The sequence below is a fragment of the Pteropus medius genome, unplaced genomic scaffold (assembly GCF_902729225.1).
Source record: "Pteropus medius unplaced genomic scaffold, Ma_sr-lr_union100, whole genome shotgun sequence".
NCBI lineage: Eukaryota > Metazoa > Chordata > Mammalia > Chiroptera > Pteropodidae > Pteropus > Pteropus medius.
The window spans coordinates 4,184,448-4,207,988 of NW_024344378.1; the positions used below are offsets into that span (position 1 = coordinate 4,184,448).

The following is a 23,541-nucleotide window of genomic DNA, read 5'->3' on the forward strand; positions in this document are numbered from 1 at the left end:
CATCTGCTATATTGTTTTCTCTATGCTTCAAATGATACATAATTTTTTCAAATAAAGAAACTTGGAAGAGTTGTGGAATCCAGACCTCTGCTCAGAGCCTGGCACCCATTTGCCCAGTTCCCGTCTGTCCGTAGCCCCATTGCCTCGTCTGCAAAGTGGGATCACTATGACGCCTTTGAAGCCGTCGTGAGGACCGAGTGAGCCGATACATGTAAAGTGCCAGGTGTAATAGCCAACTTCTTAAGGGGCTCCGTAAGTCATGTGTTTAAATGATTTGCCCAAGGCCGCACAGCCTGCTCGTGGCAGATCTAAGATTTGGACCCAGGCGTCCCAACTCTGAGCCCACGCCTCCCGGGCCGCCCGAGGTCTGTGGACGAGACGCTGCATGGAGAGACAGCCGGCGGTCTCCAGTCCCGCCTATTGGTGGGGACCGTCACCGGGAAAGGGGCCGGGGCCACCGTCTCCCTCCCAGGAGCCGGGCACCGCCCGCCACTCAGCGTCCCTCCCCAGCCACGACTCTGAACAGGTTGCGGTTAATTCGTGCAGGCCTTGAACTCTGAGGCCTGGAGCACGTCTGGACACTTCCAAAGAGTAGTTGCTGCTAGAAGAAGTTATTTCATGGTGTTTTAAAATACGTAGTTGGAGTCAGCAGCCGCGTTTTGACTTTTTTTTTTCCTCTTTTGTCAACAGCGTCATCAGCAAGGTGGTTCCAGCCCCGGAGCCAAAGGCAGCTCCCTCTCTGAACAGACCCAAGACCCCGCCACCCGCACCCGCCACCGCACCCGTCCCTGTGCATGTCACCCCTCCCCCGGTGCCCTTGCCACTCCTCACACAGTCCACCGTGTCCCCCGCTTTAATGGCGTCTCCATCCCCTGCCATCTCTGGAGCTGGAAGTTCCAAAGCCCCCGTCCGGAGCGTGGTAACGGAGACAGTCAGCACTTACGTGGTACGTTGCATTTATTTTTATAGTATTTACGAAAAAGTCACTTAACAGCTTCCTATTTTATCATGAAAGCGTTTGCAATTAAAAAGCTAAGTCATATGTATCGGATTGAATTTCAAAGATAATTCTTTATAACTGGAACGGTGTTATCATTACATTTTCCAGCTTTTGGCCGAAAAGTACTGTATTACAGTGTTTGCATATTTCGTCTCCATAAATAACATCAAAGTGTTGTTTTTCTTTATATTGTTTTAGAATATGACTACATATGTATATACAACAATATCAAAGTATAAATATAGAGAGAAATAGTGATATTTAAATCCCACAGTCAATTTCTCGATCAAGCAATTAAATTATTCACTTAAGAGTAGAATTCACATAACATACGCAGCTCTGGTGGGCCAGCCGCTGTTTCTGGTAGCCACTAATGACAGTATTGTGTGGGTGAAGGCGCACAATGCAAATGAACTTGCAGACCACGGAGCTCCCCGAGCATCCGAGCGTGTCTGACGTTGCCGGGACCACCAGATCTGGAGACTGACCTATCGGCCCAGTGATGGCGCAGCCCTTTCTGCATAGAAGTGATTGCACGGCGGCGGGATTGTCATAAGTTATGCAAATATTACATCTCTTCCAGGCGTTTCGGAAGGAGGTTTCAACAGATCATTAAATATTTGAGGCACTATAATGATACAAAGAATAAGAAGAAAATCTCAAAAGTATTGAGAGAGGCTATAAAGCCGTGAAAACTAACAGGAAAATATTAAATTGACAATTCAAGACATAAGGATGTGATAGAATAATCTGTGAGCACCAGATGGATCTATTCGAGGACCACTTGCCCTTGGTGTTTAACTGAGGCCACAGACCCCCAGATGGGCCGATCGGGAAGGGTTTGATGTTTAGCCCCTCAACCTTCATTTCGCCATCTGTAACTAGGAGTCTGCTCTAGGCTAGGTGCTCACCGTACTGTGTTCTAGCCCTAAAATTTCTGACTCTCCAGTCACATTTCTCATGTAGCAACAGTCACGGCCTTCTAAGTTCAAGAAAGGTCAGCCAGCAGCGGGGCTGGCCACGCGAGGCAGCCTCAGGGCCCCGGATGCGGGATGGGTCGTCACTGTGGACAGCTGGCACGGGGAGCTGGTGGTCCTCTCCCCTCGGACCTGGAGGGGGCTGAGTCCCTGGTGTCACTGCCCACACATTTCTTTAGGAAGCTTTCATATGAACTCATTTGCCTTTGGAGAGACTTTTTCAAAAATGGCAGGCTTTAAAATAGCACATCCGTAGAATGAAACATCTGTCCGCGCAATACACCATGGCACACAAAGAACGCCCTTTGTGTTCTGCACGTGCAGTCACTGGTGTGACCGAACGTGAAGGAACCCCACCTTGCAGAATGAGCTGAATGACGTCACATGCCCTGTTACTACAAGAACTTGAACGTTAGCGTTTAGTCGCTGCTGTTTTTGACCGCCCGCCACAGAATCGTTTCTCCCACCGAGGTCTGCTGCATGCGGAGCAGTTAAGGATGCTCCTTATTTGGAGTTAAGTCAACTCCGGAGCACCGCGTATTTGTTTCAAAATGGTAAAATGTGCAGCTCGTTGGCTCCCTCAGTCCCTTGTTTCATTTGCCCTTTCGTGATTGTACTTTCCTGAAAATGTCATAAAGGGAATGGAAAGTTACTCAGTAACGACTCTTTTATATCCTTGATCTTATCAGCTGGTTCAGGAGAAGGGTTTGGCTAATAAGTAATGAGGCGGTACGTGCACAGTTGGCCGCATGGATTAATCCACGCCCGTGAATGTGACTGAGGAGCCAGGGCGCAGCTGAGCCCGATAGCAGTCAAAAGGATCGGTTGTCACTGCCATAAAGACCCTAATCGTTAAGAACTTTATTTTTTTAGATAAAGGTGCCTACAGGTCATATTGTTCACAGAAATTATTTTAGAATGCTTTGTTTTTATGACTTACAAAAGACAGTTGAAGATATTCACAGAAATGTCTTATCACCGAGCACTTAGTAGCTGGTCTTTTTGTCACGTGGTCCCGGAATAGTGACGACCGTGGCGGTCGTGGCTTTATGAACGTGACTAGCGCATTTTCCTTAGTTCAGTAGTTGGTTTATTGGGTTTGCAGCATAAAGTGATCGGTTTCGTCTCGCCCTCTCTTTGGTCCCTTCTCACCATTCGATCTCTGTTTTGTCCCCGCCAAAAAAAATCCTCAGATCCGAGATGAGTGGGGAAATCAGATCTGGATCTGTCCTGGATGTGACAAGCCTGACGACGGGAGTCCCATGATCGGGTGTGACGACTGTGACGACTGGTACCACTGGTGAGCGCCTGGGCCCGGAGGGGAGGCACCTCGCCTAGTGCAGGCTGGACGGCCACCAGGGTTCCCCCGACTCCCCCCACCGCCTCCCGTCGCACGGGCCATGAGCCTGTAGGATGCGATTCTTGTCGATCACACACAAAAATCCAGTATCTGCAGCATCGTTATGGAGCCTAAGTTCCCGACGTTTCACTTAACTTATGTATCCTATGGGACAAAAGAGGAGAGGTGGGTTCCCCTTTCCTTCCTCGCCAGTCACTGCTCTAAGAGCTGCCGAGCTTGGCAGTGACCTTGAAGTAGCCGCTCTGTACACATATCATAAGCTGCAGAAAAAGAGACAGCTTATCTGTCCTTTACGCCTCGTCAGTAGCTCCCACAGCCGAGGAAATGCTACCAGCATTTATGCAGATAATCTCATTTTACTTTTAAAATATCAGATGTGAAAAGATAGAAATGCATTCGGGTACAGGGTGCATGACAGCCGTAAGGTGACAAAAGCTGTGGCGCAGGGTGGTCACCGGCCCGGCCGACGGGGTGGGTGAGCCAGCGGCCCTCTCCACTGGCCACGACAGGGACACCGTGCTGTCCTCGTCCGCCCACCCCCGGTGGCACTCCGCAAATCAGAGCTGTTTCACTCGCATGTCTGGTACCGAGACCGTAGACGTAAAGTTTTGTTTAATCGTTTAAAATGATTTGAAAGCATAGAATCAAAAAGAACGCGTTGGTCCGAATTCTTTCTTCGAACGTGCAGGTCCTGCGTGGGGCTGATGACCGCGCCCCCGGAGGAGATGCAGTGGTTCTGCAACAAGTGTGCCAACAAGAAGAAGGACAAGAAGCACAAGAAGAGAAAGCACCGGGCGCACTGACGCCCCGGCCCTGCGCCCCGTGGGTGGCGGCTCGGGAGGCCGAGGCCAGGAGGACGGCGGCCACGCGGACCGTCCCCGCTTCCCCGGGAGCAGACCGCCTGTGGCCCGCGCGCTGAGACGCAGAAGAGCTCAGGGCCGGCGTGGCCGAGGACCGCCCCGCCTCCGTGTCCGTTACCGGTGACGAGTATTATCAATAAAAAGGCCAGAGTCTTCCCTTGCGGCTTCTTGATTCTGTCGAGGGCCTTTCACGAAGGTGTTAGATGGGAAGATGATGCGCAGACGGCCTTGACTGGGACGTAGGGGTCGTCTCGTGAGTCCGCATACGGTTTCAGCCTCTTCCTGTCTCCAGTAGGATAATCACAAGAGCGTAAGAGGACTCCGGTCGGAGTACTGGTAAATATTTTTGTGATGAAAATATATGAAGCTTCCCCTCCTCCCGTTTTTAGTACTAACATGTAAATGTTCGGGCTTTTGTGAAATACCTTATATTTTTTAAGAAAAAGGTTTCTATCATGTCCTGTTTGCTTTCGTGCAGATTATTTTTGTCGACTCTCACGTATTTTCTACCTTTGTTGGGTTCTGAGTTTGCTCTTCCGTAAACTGCTGGCCTTCTTCTCACGGCTTATACATGTCATCGGCTTGTATAAGAACTCTCCAGACTAGAAGATTCCCCCCTCCTGTAAATAATAAATATTTATGAAGTAGTTATTTTTTAAATTTTTTATCGTGTTTAATTCTGGCTTTCTCTGAAATCCACTGCAATCTCAGCCATGTCTGTAATGACTGCTGTATATAATAAGCAAAGGAGCGGGAAACTGGGCCGGAGCCGAAAGCCGTCAGTCTGAGCTGACTGAGCGAAGGGTCCAGAACGAGGCGGGAAAACGGCCCTGCAGGTGGAAGGAAAATGCACAGTTCAACCCATGGTTCCTGATTCGAAAATGTTATGTTATCTATTTTGTTTCTGTACATTTCTTTGACTTACTTTGACTAAAAGGACATGTAGATTCCCCAAAAGTAAAAAAAAAACAAAAACAAAAAAAAACTGTAGCATTTTGTGTTTATATTGTTTCATTTCTGCAGATCTATTCATTGATATTGTGGTTTAAGGCTGAAATGAAGAATACTATGATTTTTTTAAAGAAAACTCATCAAATTTCAGGGTATCACAAAACTTTATTATATTACTATACTGCCCATTATTTATTATATGTTATAGATGTCTAAGAAATAAACCAAATATTTTATTTTTAATGTAAAACCTCAAATTTAATTTTATTAGCATATTTTAGCAACTTTGGAATTAATATGGACTTTTACTTGATTTTGAAATAATCTCAACCTGGGCCAGTGTAATAGATATCTTAAATGCTAGAATATGGGCTTTGAACCTAATATAAATATATTAATAGAAATTGTGATTTTTTTAATGCCAAGTAAATTGATATTAGTGTATGAATTAGTCATATTTTAAGACGTATTATGTGGTTAGAGAAATGAGATTTTCTGCCATGAATATTAAATTGAAAATCAGTGGAAACGGAGTAGCCCTTTGAAGAGTGTGGTATTTCATTGCCCTTCTTGTTCTAGAAGCCAAATTTTTCTATCCCTGCAAAGAAGCAAAACATCTATGTTGAGATTTGTGTTTTTGTTCTATTAATTTGAGATCATTCTAAATACTTTATACAATATTTTCACATGCACAAATATACCCATTAGTGCTTTCTGGAGAGGGATGGGGGTGGGGACGTGCAAAATAAAGATTATTGGCTATTTCATAGTTTGCTCTTCCATTTTCTTTATTTAGGATTTAGTTCCCCGAGGCATGGTCAGTGGGTGTAAAGTTGACACGTCTAAGTGAGCCGGTCATGCTACTGAAATAAGAATGGGGGTGCCGATAATGTCACCTTCCCCCAGTCCCACTGTCTGAGAGGCTCAGCCCATACGACGTCGAAGGAATTTCAATCAGTGCCTTGTCCCTTGCTATTTCATGGTTGCTTTCCTAAATCCAGTTCATGATTTTATAAATGACCTTTGCAATAAGAAAACCAAAGAATCATTTTCAGGGGGCCGGAGAGCTCCAGGGATTAGTAATGGGGTACAGAGCTTTTCACCTCAAGGTCAGTGAGTTGAGTCCAGTCCAAGTCACTAGGGACCCGGGCGACCTGTGCGTCAGGGACTGGCGGTCTCCGTTTCCGCCGGACAGCTGTCCATACGCCCACCGAAGGAAGTTTAGCAAACTGCAGAGGGAAACGCAGATTTGAAAATAAAACACCTGTGTCCCAAAGCAAAGTTAGGAAGTTGGCCACGGTCATTCTCCACAAAGCAGTGCCGAAGGAACAGAGGGTAGCCTCCAAATGCCGGCCGCCACGACGCGTGGGGACGAGCCACTTTCCCTAATCAAGTCGAACAAAAGAAAAAGAAGCAGCGTGTGTGGGATGAGGAGAGAGCTCTACCTTGGGAAAGGTGATTTCATCTGGAGGAAACGTGAGGGACCCAAACAGGAAGAAGAAAATGGGTCTTGACTTTGGAGGGAAGTCTCAGAGCAGCAGGAGCCTGAGCTACTGGGACAAAATTCCAAGCAAAGGAGTGGCCACTGCGGCCCCTTGCAGTGTTAGAAGCCATCCAGTGGCCGGTGTGCTCGTGAGCTGTCCCCACGTACGCCAGCTCTGTCACCTGGCCTTACTGGCATGCTTTGTACAGAGACGGCCTTGTCCGGGGGAACTGCCCTGGCTAGTGATTTTATCAGAGGGGGTGGCATCTAAGAAACAGACGCCCTCCCCACCAGGACACAGAAGCCCTTCTGGGGAGATAATCTGCCTTCGCAGCCCCGTGCAGCTGGCAAAGCGTCATTTCTGTTCTGAAGCTGTCCGCAGTTAAGTACGGTGAGGGGGATACTTATCCCCCAGCTGATGCGTGGTGCCAAATGTCCCGAAGAAAATCGGAGGCCATCAGAGCCTTCTGGCTTTGTCCGGCTTTTTTTTTTTTCAGAGATAAAATGTGATGTTACCCTCCCCGCCTTTGTCCTTCTTTCCATAAGATGATTAAACAAAGACCTACTAACCAGATGAAAGTATAAAACGAACTGAGATGCCGAAATGTGGCCAGTACAAATGCCGGTGACGAAGCTCGCCAAGGGCACGCGGGCAGCCTTCTTCAGGCGTCTAAGTCTGAACGTAGCTGAGTCGCCTCGACGAGCGACGTAGATAACATTCTGAGTCATCTCTCTCCCCACAATAGTGCCAGCCACCCCGTCAGCAAACCGTTCCTTCGAGAATCTCGCATTCGTTGTACCCAGAAAGAGTAAAGTAGCTCTCAATCCGTGTGTGCAGGCCAGTAGGTGACACTGGAAAATAGATAATCAGATGGACACTTGAGCGGTTTATTCTTAATGTCATTTAAAGAGAACATTCCGTTGACGTGAGTTATTGAAACAACGGCTGGTTACTTTTTCCATCCTGGACGACTCGATTTTCAAGGTGAGGGACAGCGGGAAACGCCGAGGGTCGTCCACCCGGCTGTCGCAAGTTCGAGACCCACGTGCGGCGTGTTGAGTGGTCTGGCTCCCGCAGGGCTCAGTCGCTTCTCTGCAGTTTTCCAGCTGTTTCCACGATGCGCTATGTGTTAAAATGTGCTTCATCGAACCCCAAGCATCCTCCGTACGGTCTTTTCCCATTTTTCTACACGTAATCTTCATGTCCACCTTAGGTGACAAGTGGTTTTTAAGGATGTAGCTTTACGCTTTGCAATGTTTAGATTTACGACAAAATGTTTAAAAGCTTAGCAAGTGGTTACATTAACCATCCTAGGAACTACAAGAGTCGACATTGTATGGAGATGTACACATACATATACACGCACGCGTGCACACACACGCACACACACACCATGAAGTATAAATGTGTTGGGTTTTCAGAACAGAAGCATATTTTAGGTACTTTTCCCAAAGTGATAATCTATATTTTTGAAACCTACTCAGTATTTTGTTAACCCTTTGAAGTTTTGTGGGGTTTCTTGTTTTTGCTTTGTTTTGGTTTGGTTTGATCTTGTTTTTGATTAAGGAAATGCTTAAAATGGGACTGACTACCTTAAGCAAAACAGCACAAACCCAAAAAATGTCACGGTTACCGCCCTTAGTGAGTTGACTATCACCAAGTTACACAGTATGAACAAAACATTTACGCTGCTTCTGGTTAACTCATTTCATCCAAAAATATTACCAGATTGTGGTCCGATGATTTCTCACGTGCTGTTTGGAATGTTGCTTAAACTATTTTTGCTAGTTTTGAGAAAGGGAATTCTTTGTAAGTGGGTTGCTAAATGACCAATCCCTCATCTTTACTTCATCCTGTCCATTTTGACGTGGCTGTTTACAACATAAGGAAAAACAAATAGTAGGCCCCGAATGTCATCCCCTGAGACATAGCCACACACTCCTCAGAAGAATCGTCACCACTCTCTGCGGGCAAGGCACACCACATGCCGTGGGGATGCAAAGGCGGAGTGACACGCGTCCCCAGTGTCGCAGAGAGCTGTGACCGATAGGCAGTTATGTTAGAAATGCAGTGTGCGCCCCCAAAATGGAGCCAAGCCAGGCGTTCAGAGAAAGGTGGTCACTTCTGACTACTGTTCGATTAATTTTCAATTTCAGGTCGGCAAGACTAAGGGACGTCCCACCACAGGCAAGCGGACACAGACGTAAGAATTTGTAGTGTGACTCCTTGTATGTAAAGTCCAAACAGAGGAGCATACGCCATAGGTTTAGGGAGGAAAGGAGGGAGATCCAAGTACAAGAGGGGCGGCTTCCTGGGGGGCGGGGGCCGGGGGAGTCTGGATGGGAAGCCAAGGGCACGCTCAGGCGTCGGGGTACAGGAAACATCTCCTCTACCAGGGAAGTGGTTCTACAGACTCACTGTATAACCAGTAGTTAAAACTGGGTGTAAGCGTTAGCTATTTTTGTGCTAATTCTCCACAATTTAAAAAATAATAGTGAGGGGGCAGGGGAAGGAAGCTGACAAAATTATGAAGAATTATTGGATTCGAAACCGAATAAAAACAAAAGATCAGAGCTCCCTAGAGAGACAAAATCAATCTACTGAAATAAATGTATTCCCAATGCAGTGTATGGAAGTCCAGTTTGTTTTTATCGGTCTATAGTAGTCCTTTCTTGTAATGTGTTTAGTTTGGGTGAGTCAATTTTTTGTAAATCCGGGCACACTAGATGCCAGAGAAGAGTTTTGCTTAAAGGAACAACAGTAAGGTGAATTCTCACCAAGGAAGTAGTAGGGTAGGAGGGGAAAAACATTAACAAACACCTGAGGAGTTTAAATATAAAAAGTATGAAGAAAAGCAATTTTTTTAACTTTGGAATATAGTGAGGCCAGCTGCAACGGCCACTTCCCAGTACGGATGCTCAGAATGACGCCCTGTAGAAGCTCAGCTGATGTCCTCTCAGATGTCACTCTCCACCCCAAATCGCAAATGGACGCAGGCCCACAGGTGCGGTCGGCGGGCTTTTCTGGTTTTATTTTGCCTTGGGGAGAGTGTAGCCCAGACCTGTAAGCACTTGACTTTGCAAACCTTTATAGATGGGCATATTTGCCTTCGGGGTGATGTGGTCAGCTGACCTGCCTGAGTCTGGGGACCTGGCACCTAGGCCTTCAAGCACTTGTCTAGTAAGTACACTTCAGGTCAAATATTGTTCGAAGTACGATAAAAGAAATGTTTTCGTCTTACCATGTTTTTACCAACTTTAAGAAATTAAGTTGAATCAGCCAGACCTATTCCCCACCCCACCCCACACACACACTTAAAGTTCTTACGGGGTTTGATGAGCTTCGCACATTAAATTGAGAGTTTCCGCTTTACATGTCTTCAGATTGTGTTCAGACCTTTACCTGAATTTTAAGGGATCGAGATAGGATAGTAGCCAAGAGCACACTTTTTTCTTTTTTCTTTTTAAGTCAGAACTGGATGAATCCTGGCTCTGTTGCTCAACTTCTGAATGAACTTGAATAAATCATTTAATTTCTCTAAATCTCAGTTTCCTTCTCTGTAAAAGAAGAACGAGAACATCTGCTTTGAAGAGTTGCGAAAACAGCGACATTACCGGAAAAGCATTTAACACACGGTAAGAGCTCAATAAATGGTGGCTACAGCATCTGCTGTGGCTTTTTTTTTTTCTTAGTCGAATCCATTAATATGTTTTATCTTGCTCTTTCAATAATTTTCCAGTGCTCTATGAACTCTGGATTTTCTCTGAGCCTCAGATTCTGAGTTTCAACGCCCCCTTCGAAAGACTGATCTTGATATTACAATCAAGGCTTGAGAAGTCAGACAAGACATTAACTAGTCGATTTTATTGTCAAAGGATTTGATTATTGGACATAGAAGGTCACTGGCGGGGACAGGCTTCCTCCCGGAGCCCTTTTTCTCCAGCTCAGGGAGAAGTTTGCACCACCCCAGACCTAACCGTATAACCAACGGTAATCTGCAACCTCAAAATGTAATTGATTTAATGGCCTTCTAATCATTACACTGAACAGTCTCAGCGAAAATGGAATAGTTAAGCACAGAGGACAAGCCATGGTTTGGCTTCTGCGTTCAGCAGGTCCATGATGGCATGTCTATTCTTGAACAACGTAGTCCTGGTGCGGTAAATATATCAGATAAAGGGGGGAAACCCAGCTTTACACTTAAAATGAGAGGTTCCTCCCAGCCTTGTAAATGCGGTCCCTCTGCAGGGATGCACTCGTTGTTAGCGCGCCCCCTAGTGGAGCAGGCGCCTCTGCTCTGCATTTAGAACTGTCCACACTCAAAAGCGTGTGTTCTTTGGTCACCGCAGTCAATCCATCCCAGGTCTCGGGCTGTTCGGTAGAGTTTTCGGTGACGATGGAAATGGTCTGTAGTTTCTGATGCTGTAGCCGCGGCCACATGGGCTGTAGAGCATTTGAAATGTGGCTAATGTGACTAAGAAACCGAATTTCAAATTTTATTTAATTTTAACTAATTGAAATTTAGACAACCACAAGTGGCTGGTAGCTGCTGCACGGCAGAGCGCAGTCCCCGAGCATCCACGAAGGTGCGTACGGCCCTCGCTACTTCGCCGCAAGCCTGCTCTTCTGTGTGGCCGGCGAGCACCGTGTCAGGCGAGTGGTAGGAAGCACGCTCAGCTAACCGTGTGCCCTGATCGTCCACGGACCTCAGCACGAGATCTCTGTGCTGTCGTGCCCGCGATGGGAAAAGGTACGAAGAAATAAGTTCTGTTTCAGAGACAGTGACACGCAGCACGTATCCAATGCCTACTGACGTCTGAGCCGCGGGTGAAGGGTTACGTGCGTTTGTGTGGCTAGAACCCGGTCAGAAACTGCTTCCCCTCCACATTTAAAAAAAAATTTTATTTATTTATTTATTTTTATTATGGTGACATTGGTTAATGAAATCCAGTAAGTTTCAGGTGTACAATTTAGCAGTAAGGCACAGATAGATAGATAGATAGATAGATAGATAGATAGATAGATAGATAGATATATTGCATCATGTGTTCACCCTCCAGATTTTTAAAGTGTAGATTTGGTTGAAAATAACATGAAGAAGAGTTTTAAAGTTAAAAAAAAAAAGAAAGAAAAGTAAGATACAAAAAGTAGGTACAGAAGTCACCCTTTTCAGACTGATTTCCTCTTGCAAGAGCAAATTTCCAAAAGGCTCAAGGAAGGACATTTCTAGCTGACCAGAATGGAGCACGTTAACTAACATTCCCTGCACAGCCTGTATCTTTAATTACAAAAGGTTGAATAAAACAGCAGACAGGCATTTATGCTGCTTAATTGTCAATAAAACGAAAGAAGCCAAGTAGACAGAGCCTGATGTTTTCAACTTCCTAACCACCTTTCACTAAGTACATATGTATCCAGGAGCCTGCACCTTGTGTCCAAAATATCAGCGGTTCGTCTCAGACTTTAGTGAGAACGTTCTCCTGCTCTGACTTCGCCATTAATACGAACATAGGAGGTGCTTACACAGACACTGAACCTGCCGACACTTGAACTGTTTCTCTAAGATTGCTAGCCTCTAAGAGGGTAAGATAAGCCCTTTCAACATCTACTTCATTTCTTGGATGGCTAGTTATTTTTTTCAAATGTTTTTATGCTCAAATCATTGTCACTGACTTTGTTTCAAATCACTAGAAACACTAGAAAAGGTCCACTTATTGATTGCAAAATACCAAGCCCTATTTGTGGGCTTCAAGTTACCAGATTACCAAAACCCAGCCAGAGTGTTTCAGTTTGTAGCCACAGACAATACGGCAATTTAATGCAGCGGAAGTCCCAGCCATTCGGATTCGCAAGATGGTATTTCTGTCATGAGAGGTTACTCACCTCCTTTCCCAAGCAACTTAGGTTAGTGGTGATGTCACAGTGGCCCACTTTGTCTCTGAGAAGCACATTGAACGTTGTGTATGTAGACTCATCCGAAGGATGTTTATATAAAAATACGCGATGCACTTATCATATACAGCTCACCACACTTCGTATTTACATATATTCACGTAGAATTTTTGCAGTTATGCGGTCGACGGAGGCAAAAGCGGCATTAAATGGCTATTGTTTTTAATATGTATAGTGCGCTTGGAAGCAAGAGTATGGTTTTGAGTTTGCAAGCCCCTATTTTTCAAAAAGTTGTGCATCGTGTTTCATTTTCCCCCCCGATCAGTGCTCACAGATCGGGGGGGGGAAAAAGGTCGGAACGACGTTAAGGAAAGGTCCAGGTGGGCTGTCTTCCCCCAGTCACTGCTCAGGTGGGTTGACGGCTCGTGTCACTAAAGCAAACAGACCTCGACGCAGCCATTCGCCGCTCTTTCACTGGCATGGTCCAATTTTTTTTTTTCACAAGAAAATTTTTAAAATATATATATATATTAACTGGAGCAGCATCGGAAATCGGACAGTGTGACGAAGGCGAGTAGAAACAGTGCATCTTATGTCAAACCGCGGTGTGAGGTTTAAAAAGTGGACTAGAATGGAAACCACTTGGGACCTCCATTTACTGGTGGCGAATCCAGTTAACTTCACAGACCCGATATCGCCTCTCCCATCAAAACTGATGAGCCTGCAGGTTAGGGAAGTTTATATGATCACCCTACCCCTCCTCCCTGGCGTTTTAGCACAGATAAAATTCAAATGAAGTTTTTAGTAAAAGTGATGGCCTTCTCTTAAAAGATCGCATTAAAGATAACGGTGTAATGATAACGGCACGAAAGTTTGGTCTCTGGAACCGGAGGAATGAAATAGCCGCCTTCGACGTACGTGGCGGCCTCAGTCTGGGTGAACTCTGCACATAGCAATACTGGTGACTCTCTAGTTAACAGGATGGTGGACTAAGTAGGCAAGACATCGCTTAAAACCAGTGAGAAAAACTTAACTCCTCAGCTTTTAAAAATAAATATTCGGCCGTCGGTTTGGAGTAAGACATTGCAGCTCCCAGCGTGGTGCAAGGACAAGCATCTCTGCCTCCCACATTCCTTACAAGGATCGAAAAGCGTATTTTCACCTGTTCGTAGTCACGAGAAAACCGTTTACGTTGGTTTCTCAAGGTCCTGCCGCTCTCTTGAAGGCCGGCCTGTGCATCCAACTCCTTAGACATGCTCAGTTTCAAACGATTGGAACATAGCACACCCTGGGAAAGGTCCAGGGCTTTGGGGGTTCGGCTGATGGCTTAAAATGACGGAGAGGAAATCGGGAGCTGACGTCCTGTGACATACATGTGCTCACACGTGGAGAACACCCCCTCCTCATTCCAAAGAGCTAAAAATTTCGGCCTCGTTTCTGGCACTTTAAATAAGGTTCCCTTTTCCAGGATTATTTATCATGGCTAGTGGTTGCCATCAGTCATGAAAAGTTAACAAAGACCTCTTGAGTTTATCTATAGGCAGCTAAACAAACATATCTTGCTCTTCCGTTATCTTCTTGTTAAGAAGCCCTATCAGGATGTTCTAACCATCAGCATTTACTGCACAGGGGCCCTTTATCTGGGATGATATACAGAGAGCCCATCAATTAGCGTGAGGCTTTGTAGATACCTGCCATATATTCGCGAGAGTGCTCCCTCCTGTCTGGTCTCTCCATCAGACGCGGTCGCCAGCCTGGCTTTCCGGGCGGTGGCGAAGCTCCTGAGCGGTGGTTCGTCTCCGTTGCACTAGTTGGACACTCAGAGGGCTGTAGGTCCAGGCGAAGCTGTGGTTCCGAAACAAAGCCGAGGACCGGGGCCGCTGTTCTCGACACCCCGACACGGCTGCGTGGGCCGAGGTCGCACGCAGCAGTGTCCATGAAACGCAACGAGAAACGTGAGCTTTGGCGTAAGTGTTTGCCTTTGCTCAGTGTTCTGCAAAAATCAAACGCAACAACAAAACAAAATAACACAGTGTTATTACTCGCTTACCTTATACAACTGGAAATATTAGGGCAGATACCTCAGTTTCGGGTGTGTGGCTGAGGGAAGGGGGAAGCCAGTGGCCAGAACGTCACCTCGCGTCCATAACTCAGCTGCCTCCGAGCCGGCGGCTCCCCTCCTTGAAAGCCATCCTGGTTCCCCCGTGCCCACAGGGTAAAGCCACTCAGCTTGACTTTCGAGATGCCACCCTGTCACGTGTCCCAAGCTCTCCCTTCCCCCGTGCCGCTGTACTCGTGCGTTCCCTCCCGGAGCCCCTTTGGCCCCCGCTCTGCTTCATCAGGTCCTGGGTGTCCCCTGATGGCCTCGCTGGCACATGCCAGGGGCCCCCCAGGGCGCACGCACCGTCACGCCGCGCTCATGACAGTGTCTACTGCATCCGCGATGACTTTGCTGTCTTCCTCCCCACTCCACCCGTGGACGGAGGAAGTTTCCTACTTCGTAGCCTCAGAGCTTAGCAGGGTGTCCATTAGGGGGACTCGGTGTCGAAGGAAGGAAAGAATGATGAATCAATCGATATAAATGCTCGAAAGTCTATCGATATTCCTTTGTGTCCCCGAGACCTCCTGGAGGAAGGTCCACGGGCAGCGATGAGAAGGGGAGTCCCCGTCGGACAGACTGGGCCCCCCCGGAGAAAAGGGATAAACTTATCTCATAGGATGTTCTGAGTATTTAATGAGCATTTTCTTGTAACCTGTGTATTTATGATGGATGCGGTTATTGTAATTATATAATAATATTGTTATGGCCTTTGCTACACATGCCTGAGCTTCGGATCACCTGGACAGCTGTGTTCCTGGGACAGAATTTCCACTAGTCTGGTTTCTCCAGGATAACTCAGCTGGGCCAAGAGTCGTGTCACATGCGGTGCCTTAAAACACATGGACCGCCGACTCGTGAGACCCAAGCCTGACCCTCAGCAAGGCTCCCTGGCCACTGGAGCGCTACGCTTACCTCCCACCTCCACGCACCTGTAAGCTGGCCCTCAGCCTGAAGCACACGTGGGCATGTCCCCAACACCCCGAAGTTCTGTGGCTTTCCCCTCCCCACCCCCTCAATGTGAGGCTCCAACACTTAGAGACCCAGGTCTCCAGCTCCTGGCCAACACCCAGGCACAGTCAGATGTGACCTGTGACCCTCCGAACCGCAGGGCAGGGCCCGTGCAGGAGCTCTGTCCACTTCCTCCTGGCCCCCTCCCAGCCCTCAGCCTGCACGCCTGGCACTCGGGGTCTCCTTCGAAAAGGCTAGGTCAGCCGCCCACACTCACCCCACTTTGTGTGGCCTCTGCTCAGGCCACTGCAGCCCTCCCATCACCCACGTCCCCTGTCAGCTCCTGCGGCCAGGTGCTTTAGATGCCAGCATGCAGACACCTCTTTGGGAAGGACTCGCAGAAAGCCCAGGTGGCCTGAGATTCCTTTCTCTAGATTATTTTTCTGGGGACAATTCTAGATTGGGAAGGAGAGACCCAGGAGAAGCCCGCGACTTCCTGTGGCAGGTTCCCTCCCTTTCTCCCTGGGACCCCCCCGCCCTTGCTCTAGGGGGCTAGAGAAGGCTGGCACATGGCAGACCAACTATGGGCACTTCTGGCGCCCAAGGCCCGCCCCCCAGCCAGGCGCCTTCTGGCTGGGGCAAGGATGTCACCTCCGTAGTTAAGGAGAGCGTCCTTGCCTGTGCTCACGGAAGTGGCGGGTCACAGTGCAAAAGGCATGCCCTCTGGACGACCACGCCTCTTGCAGGGTGGCGACAGGTGGCGGGGCAATCCCCGGCTCTGGGAGGGCGCTGGTCCCTCGGAGCGCCTGGGGAACCCCTCCCAGCTGCCCATCCTGGACCTGTGTCCCAGCCCTGTCCCAGCCCTGTCCCAGCCCGGTGTCTGCGGGGCACGGCCCAGCTCCGCGGCCTGGTCCTGGCTGGCGGGTGCCCAGACAGGCCCCAGTGAGGTGGCGGGGAGACCACTCTTCCCGGACGCGTCCCTGGCCGAGGGATGGCGAGCGCAGCAGGGCGCTGGGGGCTGCAGGGGTCACAAAGGCGGTGGGTGGGTCAAGTCGGGGTCAGGTCCGCAGAGGCTGCGCCGAGCCCGGAGTGGCCCCCCACCCCGGAGCAAAGCCTGGGAGGGCGAAGGGGAAGGAACAGAAGGAACAGAAAGGGGGGCGGAGCTGGGAGAAAGCGCGCAGCAGAGGCCTCCGGCCCGCGCTTTGGTCCTGCGGCCCTGCCCGACCAGAATACAAATGTTTGCCAGGGTGGCTTCAATGTAGACTGGTCATTCTGTCCTCGGCGGACCGTCCTCGACGTCCGGGGTCGTCTCGTCCCCGCCCCCGCCAGCCCCCGCCCCACGCACGGATCCCCGGCCCCAGCAGGAACCCTTCCTGGCCAAACTGGGGAGAGAACCCCAAGACCGCTCCGCGCAGGTGGCCTCTGCAGAGCCACGGCCGCCAGCACGACCCGTGAGGGGCCTCGGCCGGGGCGGAGCCCGAGCAGGGGAGGAGGGAAGTGTCCACCAAAAGGGGGCCGCGTGCGAGGGCGGCAGAGAAGGAGCCTTAACCGAGTCCCCAGGAGGCGGGGGCCTGACCCGGGAGGCCGGTCCCGCCCACGCTTAGATGCTGCCACCGCCTCTTCTTATGCTCAAGGCCCCGGAGGTGGCGTCGGACTAGACCCCCAGGGGCGGATAGGGACGCGGAGCCACCCCCTGGCCCCGGCACAGGTGTGTACAGGGGTGTCGCGTGGAGCCCACGCCCTCGGCGCACTCGCCGCCAGCAGAGAGCGGGACGATGGCGCCCCCGGTACAAGTGCAAACTAGTTTCTGTGTCGGGGGGAAGGAGAATAAAAGTTTAATAAACGTGTGCTGTGTTGTGAATGACTTTGTGACGACCTCTGCTGCAAATGGCCTATGCATGCGGAATAATGGTCTCCTCGCAGAGAGGGAAATAGCTCAGTGCTATCGTCGTTGCCTCGGTAACCATCAGAGGCCCCATCTAGCAAGAGAGAAATGAGTTATGAAAAGGCTTGAGTGAAGAAGGGATTAACACATGATCCCAGGGACAGCATGTCAATCAAAACCAACTGAGAAATTACACTGCTCTATTTGAGAATTTCTCCGGAACCCGGACGCTAGTGGAGGTGCGCTTGGGTCTCTCTCTCTCTCTCTCTCTCTCTCTCCTCTCTCTCTCTCTCTCTCTCTCTCTCTCTCTCTCTCTCTAAATGCTCTCTCTCTCTGTCTTCTCTCTCTCCTCCGTTTAATTTGAAAAGAAGGGAGAAAAGTAGCATCGCGATTCTCTTCATGACTCACCTCATGAGTTACACACCCCCCAGGGGAGGAAGGGGAGCTCGCCCATGAGAGGGCGTTGAAGAAGACAGGCCCCCCCCCAGCCCCCCGCCCCGCTCGCTCAGGTCCTCACCCTCCACTGCCCCGCAGCCTCCCGCACCGAGGCCCACGCTGCAGGCTCACGGGCACTGGACAGAGAGGCCCGGGCCTGGCGCTCAGCCTTGGCCGGACCCCCGAGCAGCACCGGAGGGGGAGTGATGGGGCCTGGGAGTCCCCCGGTTCCCAGCCCTGGAGCCTGAGAGCAGCCTTCGAAGCAGCCTCTTGCCGGCTGCGTGCTGCCTCCACTCGATTTTCGCCTCGGGGTTCGCGTAAATGAATCGTCGAGTATGGTGCACCCCACTTCCCGCCTGTTACCCGCCCCCCCAGTGCCTGGAGCGAGGCTGAAACACCCGCGCACGTGCCTGCCTCTACCTCCAGCACAGAAACCGGGGCTCAAAAATAAAGTTGGGCGGGGGGAAGACCTCAATTCCTAAGGAGCCGCCTGCGGTTAATCGATTCCTAACTCCTCCTCTGGGCGCGGAGCCTGCGGGGACTTTAGCTCCGACACTGGAGCTAGGAATTTCCTCACCCCAAAAAAGTTGTTCCCTTTTGCAAACCCGTAGGAGGCACAAGACCCCCAGGAGAGAGCACCCCAGGACCCTAGTGGGCCAGGCAGGGAAGCTGGCCTGCCCCAGGCGGGGACCCCAGAATGGTGGCTATTGCTTCTGACTGCAGAGCTCTGGGGACTGGGGGGCCCTCAGCACTTGTGCTGAGGAGGTTTATGGCCCTCTCTGCTGGAAGTCAGAGTGGCCAGGCTGCGGTCCCAGGTCCCCAAGTCACCTCCGCACGCTCCACTCCCTCCCCTGTAACCGCCCCACGCCCGCAGCCTACCCTCTGTCCCCAGCAGGAAGGGACCTTAACCACCATCAAGTTCAAGCCCCTCAGCACGTGGGGGGAACTGAGGCCCTGAGGTAATGCAGGTGCCAAAGGCACACATTGACGACAGCCCAGTTTCTTAAAGTCACTTTAGAAAATTGGCCTCATTAAACAAACAAACAAACAAACAAAACTTTTATGGGACTTTTCGCAAACTGAGAGCTTTACTTTGCCCTGCAAGGGTGTGGAGGCGTGTGGGGTTCTCTCAGCCCACCTGTGTCTGGGTCTCCCCTTCCTTCCCTCCTTCCTTCCTTCCTTTCCTTCCTTCCTTCCTTCCTTCCTTCCTTCCTTCCTTCCTTCCTTCCTCCGCTCCCTCTTTCCATCCCTCCTTCCTCCCTCCCTCCCTCCGCCCGCCTCATTCCCCCGCGGGTCCCACACAAGTTCCAAGTCCCGAGCGCCCCGCACGGCTAACTAAATCGCCTTGACCCCGGCGCTATTTGATATTGGCCTCCTGGACACTCATGCAGGAGCTCCCAGCAGCGGCGCAGACATTGGACAAGTCCAGCCTGAAACCGAAGCCTCGCGAAAGGGGGAGATGAGGAGAACCTGATAGCTGGAGACTCGTTTCTCCAAAGGCTTTCGCGACATTTTAGCCCGGCTCCAGGTCCGCGCAGCGCCAGGGCGCCGCCAGTGCGGGTGTAAACGTTAAATGTTAGCTATTTGTTCCAATGATTGGCATGAAAGGCGACTCTTTCTCGTCTTCTTTTTTTCCCTCCTCCTCCCTCTTCCCTTTCCTTTCTCCCTGTGCCCCTCCGGATTCCCACAAATACCGATCCACCCAGTGGCTCCTCCGAGCCGTCTGCCCACCCACCCGCCGCCACCCAAGTCAGAAAAACTAACAGAACAATGGCGAGCAGGACGAGGCGAGGGGACACTTTTCTGGTCCTGCTCCACCTGTGCAGGTGACTCTATTCGCTGAGGTGGACGCCCTGTCTCCTCCTTTTAATAGTCCCTCGTCTCGTCTTTCCTGTTTTCTCTTTTTCTTCTGATTCTTTTCTTTTTCCTTTTTCTTTCTTTCTTTCTTTTTTTTAAGGGGGCAGTTATTTCTTTTCCACAGTGTCGATAGCATTAGAGAAATTCAGGACTGCTGTGCCCTCTACCAGCGAGAGACACACAGATGGGCAGATACACTGTCGTCTGGTCTCAAAAGTTCCAGTTTTTCCTTGAGGGCAGCCCCCAACAGAGTGTCTTATTCCAAACCCTGGCAATGACGTGTCCCCAGAAAAGGAGGAAGGGCCACGCGATTGGGGCTGGCTGATACTCACAGTCCCCTCACCCCATCCGTGTTCCAGGTCTCAGCCCACGCTCGACCCCTCTCCGAATTCTCTAAATGATAGCCCGCTTATTCCAGACTCCCCCACTCCCAGAGGCCGGTCCCGCCTCTCCCTACCCCCACCCACTGTGATTTTCCATGGGTTTGGTTGTGTTCCATCACTTTACACTTATTCCGACGCCACCTTTTCAAACTCTGATGAGCGAAGCTTCATTCTCCTCACTCACTGCTTCTCTCCCCAGACCCTGTCTCCTCCTCCCCTCCCCTCCCTCCTCCCTCCTTCTTAAAAGATCTTGGAGCCGAGGAGATAAGATACGCGGTCCTCTATTGGGAATCCTGTCTATTAAAGATCAAACGTGGCATCAATGGAAGACCAGATGCAGAGAGAAACAAAAGGGGAGGCTGGGAGATGCTCATCAGCTAATTACAGCTGCAAATATTATGCAAATTTATCTTGGCACAGAAATGGAGAAAGCGAGTTTAAGTGCGGAGATAATGCTGGGAAATTGAATGTTCACCTGGGCATGGGAACGGCCCAGTAGGCTCCGCTGGCCTGTTTCATCTAGGGGAGCTCTGGGTTTTTTCTTCCTATCAGATCATCTGTACTTCACCGGTTGGGGCTGAGAAATGAATATTCTTTATAATTGATACTTGAAATTCTGGGAGTAATGTGTCCAAGAAGGAAGAGAGGGGAGGGGAGGAGGAGGGAGGAGAAGGAGACAGAGAAGGAGAGAGGAAGGAGGGGGCGTCACACAGTGTCGAACACGAAACTGGAACCAGACGTCTGAGGTCCGTCCACTAAGGCCAAAGGGAACTGAGAGAGGAAGGGAAAATATCCCAGAAAATCAGGTCTCTCTCTCTCTCTCCTCTCTCACACCACCCAAAATCTGAAATATCTTTATCATCGAGATTCGAGCTTCTAACATCTGTGATTACGTGGCTGCCCACTTTGAGAGTGTGGGACAGACTTGGGAATTGAGTCTCGAACTCCAGCTAGCTGGGAGCCTAAGGCAGTCTCAAGAGAGGAACTCTGAATGGTGGGAAGGGTGACATCCAGGACTCTGTAGATCTAAGCCAAGGCAGAAAAGGAGTCTGGGCTATAGATTATACCCAGATGCTGTTCCCCAACAGCATCCCCACTTCCTCCATGTTTCCCCGCTGTGTTCAACATTCTTCAACCTAGACCGTCTGTAAAATCATATTCCCAAGAAACAAACTCCATATCCTCGCATTTCAGAAGTAAATGTACTTAAGTGTAGGAGAAGAAGAAAGACAATAGCAACTACAGGAAACAGAAAAGAATTCTTTCAAAAAAAAAAAAAAAAAAGATCAAGTCCTCCTCCCACCTCCCAGTACGAAATCTACTGCAACCTAGAGAAACGTGGAGAATTTCAGAGGAGCATTATTCGGGTGCAAGCCATCCAATTACCAGCAAATTATGATCTGACGTCAGGAGGGACGATTGGAGAGCGAATATGTATGAATCTCTCCTCACTGGTTTGCATATTTGCAACAATTGTTTAATCCAAGCAACCAGAAAGTAATCAACAGGCACAAAAAGCTTAAAGAGCAAATTACCAGTGGCTCCTGCCCCTTCAACTTCCTGAAGCCTGGAGGTGGCTGCTATTGTCATCGAGGGAGGCGGGGGAGGCTCTGGCCATAGCCTTGGATTCTGAAATCCATCCTACAAGGGGCAGAGAGTAAAGCCTGTTGCGTTTAGATGGCTTTTGTTCCTTTGGCGTTAGGGCAAAAGACAAAGGAAACAAAAATGCCGATTATTGTAACTAATTAACCATTAAATGAGATGTGTGTCTTCTGCTTTCTCACTCGAAAATGGAGGGGAGATGATGAGGGTAGGTCTAGGAGGGGTGTCTAGGAGAACAACAGGCAGGTCCACCCACCACCCATGCACATTCTGCAAGTGCTGACAAAGCCAGAAAAGCTATACACACATATACGTCCATATATACTTGTCCATATATATATATATACATATACACATATACACATATACATATAAGTATAATACTTTGAAAAAGAGAGCAATGAATTCTGAAAGAAACCTGGAATTGATTTTTTTTTTCTCGTTCACTTGGAATGGGGCTGGGGTGGGCAGCGGTCAGAATGGGCGCTTTGTGGGGGCAGGAGATGGTTAGGAGAGAGAAAATCTCAGAAAAATTAACATTATTGCTATCTTTCAATATAAAGATGCAAATGGCATTTTATCTTAACTTGGCTCTGTGCTTTAGTCAGTGTTTATGATTAATTATCTCCTTTTTCATAAAAATAAATCATGTTAAAAATTAGGATCTGGGCGCTGGGGAGAAACTAAGCACTGGTTTCAGGTCGATCTTGTTAATTTCAGCCTGAAATTGACACACTAATTAAAGAGCAGCATGGTAAAGCGGGGAGCAGGCAAGATTATACCCAGCGCTTTTTTTTTTTTTTATCAGATCTACCTTATATTTTCCCAATTAAAAACTGCAAAAAGCAGTTTCATTGCCCTGGGATAAAAAATAAGAGTCCCCTTTTCACAACATTGGCCATCACTTTCTACCATCAGATTCATTGTGATGTATTAGATGCAATAAATTATCCCATGTAACAAAACATTGGGAGCTGAAAGGCAGATAATCTGGAAAGCAGAGATAAGGATTCATTATTCCAAATCATTATGAATCCAACGTTGCCTCTGACTTCTTTCTTAATCAGCTCCTCTGATCCTGGATATGTGAGCAGTACAGATAAGGAAAGACTCGTTTATAATTCTCCACCTCGTCTAATATTTTAAAATAAAGTCAGAGGCAAGAAAACGCCATAAAACACTGGTGAGCAGGCAAGCGCCGAATGAAAAATCACTTCCATGTTATTATATCCACAGTAAGATTTAATTAAAATTCTCCACGTCCACGTGCTTTATTTTCAGATAGGATTTTTTCCCATCATGTAATAATTGATAGGAATTTGCAAACGGGGCTATTTATTTAGGGCGCCTGGGTGGAATAGGTCTGAATTTTTTTTTTTTTTAATTTCCAGCCACTGCTTCGTGAAACTTTCATTTGAGACGTCCAAGGTTCCACGCTACCCAACGCCCCCGACCACAGGACATGGTCCAACCCCCTGTACCCCCCAACCCGCCTTCTTGGGGGAGCAGGCAAAGTTACTGACCTGAAAGTTGAGTTTCATAAAATGCCGTTAAAAAAGAAAAAAAAAAAATGAAAGAACTGGTTGTCCCCACCCCAGATCCCATTTACAGCCTCTCAACAACACCCCCCTTACGCATTTATAATAAATTAAATCTCAATGAGTGGAATTGAAAGATTAGAACTTTCAAACCAAGGCTAATGTTGAGTGCGTTTTCATCTGGCGGAGAGGGAACTTAAAGAACTAAACCAGTGTGAGGGGATGTACAGGAAGGTAGAAAAAAGGACGAGGCGATGCCGAAGACCCG

At 48.9% G+C, this 23,541-nt stretch overlaps 1 protein-coding gene across 1 annotated transcript in view; it reads left to right on the plus strand.

Annotated features, from left to right (window-relative positions):
• The window catches only part of TAF3 (TATA-box binding protein associated factor 3), a 139,038-nt gene extending 133,123 nt beyond the window's left edge, over positions 1 to 5,915 (plus strand). Inside the window, exons 5-7 of the mRNA XM_039871041.1 lie at positions 691 to 946; positions 3,171 to 3,277; positions 4,026 to 5,915. Of these exons, the coding sequence (XP_039726975.1) occupies positions 691 to 946; positions 3,171 to 3,277; positions 4,026 to 4,140 (478 nt within the window). The 3' untranslated portion in view covers positions 4,141 to 5,915. The remainder of the gene's footprint in view (positions 1 to 690; positions 947 to 3,170; positions 3,278 to 4,025) is intronic.
• The last annotated feature ends 17,626 nt before the right edge of the window (positions 5,916 to 23,541 follow it).